This window comes from Sinocyclocheilus grahami, unplaced genomic scaffold (genome assembly GCF_001515645.1).
Source record: "Sinocyclocheilus grahami isolate Dianchi unplaced genomic scaffold, SAMN03320097.WGS_v1.1 scaffold43.1, whole genome shotgun sequence".
Taxonomy (NCBI): Eukaryota; Metazoa; Chordata; class Actinopteri; order Cypriniformes; family Cyprinidae; genus Sinocyclocheilus; species Sinocyclocheilus grahami.
In genome coordinates this window covers 1,879,200-1,885,094 of record NW_015505222.1, presented here as the reverse complement: position 1 = coordinate 1,885,094, position 5,895 = coordinate 1,879,200, and the positions used below count along the sequence as shown (strand labels likewise).

The window sequence follows — 5,895 nt, the reverse complement described above, 5'->3', positions numbered from 1 at the left end:
ACTGTATTTCATATATATATATGAAACAGTACTTTTCATATACATGTAATTTTCTTTTATTAAATTGGATTGTTAATAATATAATTTACACATTATACAACATTACATTTTTTATTATTTATATCAATAAATATTATTATTACTTATAATAATAAATATTATTTAAAATTTAAATGTATGTATTATTTCTATTATATATTTTATATATATTTGTCTCATTATTATTATTATATTTACATTATATTGGCTCACTGTAGATATTGTTATCAGTTAATTATTAAAAAAATTAAATTTCATCTGCTTGTATCAACCGGTATATCACCCACCCCTCTTAAGTTTGGTTCTTATGTGACTCATAGTGACCCTGCTCAGGTGAGAGAGAGAGAGAGAGAGAGAGAGAGAGACTGAGAGAGCGAGAGAGCGAGAGAGAGAGAGAGAGAGAGAGAGAGGACTGTGATCTTGTCCTGGAGTGGTCATGTGGGCGGCAGGGGGCGTGGTGAGCGGGAGCGACAGGCACAGGTGGGCGGTACCTGAATCTCACTCTCTCCTGTCAGTAACCTGTTGGTTAAATCTTTCTGGTCCTTGTCTGCGGCTGTGCACCTAGCGTTAACCAGCTGCCGGACGGAGCCGACCGCAGCAAGCACAGACGGGCAGATGAGAGGAAAGTGCAAAGGGTTAAGGTTAAAAGGTAGGAGGTCAAAGGTCATGACCCTAAGTGCCTAGGTGTTCCGTCGCTAAAGGACAGAAACATGCATGGATAGAAGGCAGTGCTGCAGTTCTGACAGGTGTACATGCTGTAAGATGATAACTATATAAGCACAGTGAGACAGTTTTAATAGCAACATAAGTAGTAAATAAACAGTTAATCTGAAACACACAAATATTCACAAAACATACTGTTCTTTAAGGCAAAGATGAAAAAAAAAATATTGTAAATATTTGCACGAAAAACTGACTGGCGAGACAAATTCTGTCATGCATAAATCCTGCAACTGAACACACTGTCAGTTAAACGACAATAAACAAGTCTTTAGATTCTGACAGGATCTACAACAAACATAGATATTCCTGTCAAACACTACAATGTATAAGGCAATAGGTCATTAACAACCTGTAAAAGTCACTGAGTGTCAATAGAGCTCAACTGCTGGGTCTCGGAAGAATTCAATTAAAAATCTGCACATCTTTTAGAGATAACATCAATCTTTCATAAGAGACCTGCCATGATTTTAAAGCTGCCAAATTCTGTAGAAGTCAACGTCATTTGCCTACATTATTAAAGAATCACAATTAACTGCTGAATATTAGTATGTTAGGGTCATAACTAATTTGCACTTAAAAATATGACTTCACTGTTTAGGATTAGATAATTGTATATTTAAAAGGATAATAAATAATTATATCATATCTTGTTTTACAGGCAAAATAATCTATCGTTCAAAAGTTTGGGGTCAGTAAGATCACTTTATGTTTTTGAAAGAGTCTCTTATGATCACCAAAGCTGCATTTATTTGATCAAAAATAGTTAAAACAGTAACATTGTGAAATATTATTACAATTTAAAATAACTATTTTTCATCTGAATATACATTAAAATGTAATTTATTCCTGTGAAGCAACGTTGAATTTTCAGCATCCAAGTCTTCAGTGTCACACGATCCTTCAGAAATCATTCTAATATACTGATTTGCTGTTCAAGAAACATTTCACTTAAAAATATGACTTCACTGTTTAGGATTAGATAATTGTATATTTAAAAGGATAATAAATAATTATATCATATCTTGTTTTACAGGCAAAATAATCTATCGTTCAAAAGTTTGGGGTCAGTAAGATCACTTTATGTTTTTGAAAGAGTCTCTTATGATCACCAAAGCTGCATTTATTTGATCAAAAATAGTTAAAACAGTAACATTGTGAAATATTATTACAATTTAAAATAACTATTTTTCATCTGAATATACATTAAAATGTAATTTATTCCTGTGAAGCAACGTTGAATTTTCAGCATCCAAGTCTTCAGTGTCACACGATCCTTCAGAAATCATTCTAATATACTGATTTGCTGTTCAAGAAACATTTCTGATTATTATCAATGTTGAAAACAGTTGTGCTGTTTCATATTTACGTGGATACAATGGATTATTTCAGGATTCTCTGATTAATAAAAAGTTCAAAAGAACAGCATTGAAACAGAAATCTTTTGTAACATTATAAATGTCTTTACTGTCCCTTTTGATCAATTTAATTCCTCATCTGATAAGAAAATACATTCATATCTGTGTTTTTGTGTCTTCTTAAAGTATTCACAATGGTTTATGGGAAGAGTAGTGCATTCATTCCCTCAAAAGAGACATAAAATCTTTTCCCCCCCACAAATTTTCAAATGCTTTTTTCCTGCGAATCAAATATTGATTCATCTCGGCTTTGAAGACTTTCTTTGAAAGGAAAGATTCTCTGAATGTTCCCAAAGCTCTAGATCGACTCAGAACTGAATAAACCCAAATGCATGATGGTCAGGAAAAGTAGCGTCTGTAGAGGAGCTCACCTTGCTGTTCTGCAGGAGTCTGGTCAGATGCTCAAAGCAGTTACTGTTGAGGAAGATGGCCTGCAGGACGGGGCGGTCGCTGCACTCAAACATGTCCTGAATGGTTTCTGAGTGAAACGGAGAACAGGATTCAGAACAGAGAAGCGGTCAAGATTAGCAAACACGACACGAGTGACAGATCAACTCACCGAGCATGTTCACCTGTAACGCCACAAAGCGGCTCTCCCAGTGCCGAGAGCGGGGCGGCGACGGGCGACCTTTGACCTGCGCTGTGGCGGCGGGGTCCGAGTTGAGCAGTTTGAAGTAGCTCTCCAGCACTGAGCTGATCTCCACCTGTCTCTGATCGGAGCTGCTGGCCAGGAGCCGGTGCACCACCTCCCGCAAACAGCCCAGAGTCAACAGAGCCTTCCTGTCAGGATCCTCGCTGTCCCAGTCCTCTCCGTCTCCACCGCCGCTCAGACACTCGCCGGCACCCAACACTCCCAGCAGCACCTCCATCGTGGCCGGAGAGATGGCCAGCAGGGCGTTACGCTGTTGAGAGAGAGAAGACGATGTGAAAAGACACATCAAGTACATCATCTTGAACCTAAACCACTTCACATACAAATTCCACTGAAATGTTTGTAGATGACCTTTCAAAAACAGCTAAAATGGATCTAAATAAATCAGAAATGAGTACTTTATAGACATGTTTTAGAAATAGTTTTTAAGAACTATTACTTAAAAATGTGCGTTCATGCTGTGAGACACTGAAAAAAAAAAAACAGCCAGATGCGTCACAGCAAAGACATAAGCATGTTTACACTGACAAACAATTAAAAACTAGTGCTGTCAAACGATTAATCGCATCCAAAATTAAAGTTTTTGTTTACATAATATATCTGTGTGTACTGTGTATATTTATTATGTATATATAAACACACATACATGCATATTTAAGAAAAATACGTTATGTTTATATATTAAATATATTTATATACAATATAAATTATATGAATATACATATATACATGTAAATATTTTCAATATATATATATTTGTATATACATAAATATACACAGTACACACACATTATGTAAACAAAAACTTTGGATGCGATTAATCGTTTGGCAGCACTATTAAAAACAAATACAATACTAATATTTTGTTTATTATAAAATAGATTTTTTTTTTCAAAAGTAAGATTTAAAATGATTTACATAAATGTTTAGCATATTTTGCATATTTGGTCTTCACTGTTGCATTTATTTGCATACTTAATGCAACTGGTCTTGTTTTTTGCCATTATTTGCATGCTGAATTGCAATTGGTCTTCTTTTGTTTCTTTATTTGCATACTATATTGCATCTGGACTTCTTTCTTGCAGTTATTTGCATACCAAATTGCAAGCAGTCTTCTTTTGTGCATATGTTTGTACACTAAATTGTGACTTGTCTTCTTTCTTGCAATTATTTGTACACTGAATTGCGATTGGTTGTCTTATACGTATTTATTTGTATACTAAATCGTGATTTGTCCTCTTTCTTGCAAATGTTTGTATAAAGAATTGCAATTGGTTTTCTTTTATGTATTTATTTGCATACTAAATTGCGATTGGTCCTCTTTCTTGCAATTATCTGCATACCGAATTGCAATTGGTCTTTTGTATATGTAACTGCATACAAAATTGTAATTGGTCTTCTTTCTTGCTATTATTTGCATGCAGAATTGCATTTATTTGTATGGTATTATTTTTTATACTACACTGCAATTATTTGCATTCCGAATTGTGATTGGTGGAAATGTAATTTCACCAGTTAACACACCATTTTATCTTCAGCACTATTCTTTTGTTGCAGTGGCATGATCTCACCTGTCCACCCGCAACAACGGCTCCAAACAGGTGCAAAAGGCAACATTTAAGACTGTCCTTCAGGTGCTCACTCTCCTGAAAACATTCTGAAACACAAACACACACACACAAATGAATGAAGAGGTGTCTGCAAATAACATGGCAACAAAAACATGCTGAATAATTTTCTTGCATTCTTCCTGTAACTCTTTACTGTCCCCTGTCTCTACAGAGACCCCCAGAGTTTTTTTCGTTAGTTTCATTATTTCTCATCAGCTCCTCAGTGCTATAGACTCAGGCAACAGAAAGTAAAATATTGACAGCATTAACGCACAGTTACAATCAGAAACAGAGTGACACTTCATGTCTCTAAAACACAGATAAGCGGTGTTAGTGTCTAACCAAAGGGACACTGAGGCTGCTTTGTTTAGAGAGCGCTGGTTATGTGCCATCGCTGAAGGCCAAATGATAAACAGCAGATTTGATCAGTAAATAAACACACCACATGCCCCACAGGGTTCATCCAGAGAAAGAGAGAGAGACTTACGGTAGAAGAAGGGCACAAACTCTACAGTGAGCGGTGCGGCTTTAAACTTCTGTCTGCTTCTCTCCACAGTACTGAGCTGCTGTCTGCAAGAACAAACAAACCACATAAACAGACCCATTACTCACATTTCAATACAATATCTCACAATCCTGGATCACGTCATAGAGCAGGCATTCCCAAACCGTCTTGTCAGTCAAACCCATTTGACCTAATATGTGACCATGGACCACAAAACCATATGGGTCATAAGGGTCCATTTTGTAATTGCTGAATAAATAAGCTTTCCATTGATGTATGGTTTGTTAGGATAGGACAATATTAGACCGAGATACAACTATTTGAAAATCTGGAATCTGAGGGTGCAAAAAAATCTAAATATTGAGAAAATCGCCTTTAAAAAGTTGTCCAAATGAAGTCCTTAGCAATGCATATTACTAACCAAAAATTAAGTTTTGATATATTTATGGTAGGAAATCTACAAAATATCTTTATGGAACATGACCTTTATCCTAATGATTTCTGGCATAAAAGAAAAATCGATCATTTTGACCCATACAATGTATTTTTGGCTATTGCTACAAATATACCCCAGCGACTTAACACTGCTTTTGTGCTCCAGGGTCACACATGTTTACTTGAAGTACTCCCCAAGATTTTAAGTCAATATTTCAATAAAACACATTTGCATGTTCATGGTTCTCTGATGTCAGGTAATGGTCACATGGCATGCAGGAAAACAACTAAACCATTTCATAAATTTTTTCGTCTTTTATTTAGATTGTTTTCATTTTAAAAAGCATTAAAGGGGTCATATGATGCGATTTAAATTTTTCCTTTCTCTTTGGAGTGTTACAAGCTCTTGGTGCATAAAGAAGATCTGTAAAGTTGCAAAGACTAAAGTCTCAAATCCAAAGAGATATTCTTTATAAAAGTTAAGAGTCAACCACGCCTACCTAAAACGGCTCGTTC

The 5,895-nt window shown here is 35.6% G+C and overlaps 1 protein-coding gene across 2 annotated transcripts in view; it reads right to left on the bottom strand.

Moving 5' to 3' along the window:
* Nucleotides 1-5,895, bottom strand: part of nbeal1 (neurobeachin-like 1) — a 69,009-nt gene that overhangs the window by 41,116 nt on the left and 21,998 nt on the right. Inside the window, exons 7-11 of one of the 2 annotated variants that reach the window (XM_016268125.1) lie at nucleotides 4,927-5,009; nucleotides 4,401-4,486; nucleotides 2,737-3,079; nucleotides 2,549-2,655; nucleotides 531-614 (exon numbers count right to left, since the gene is read on the bottom strand). In XM_016268125.1, coding sequence (XP_016123611.1) covers nucleotides 531-614; nucleotides 2,549-2,655; nucleotides 2,737-3,079; nucleotides 4,401-4,486; nucleotides 4,927-5,009 — 703 coding nt within the window. The remainder of the gene's footprint in view (nucleotides 1-530; nucleotides 615-2,548; nucleotides 2,656-2,736; nucleotides 3,080-4,400; nucleotides 4,487-4,926; nucleotides 5,010-5,895) is intronic. The other variant, XM_016268126.1, reaches the window with a different exon arrangement.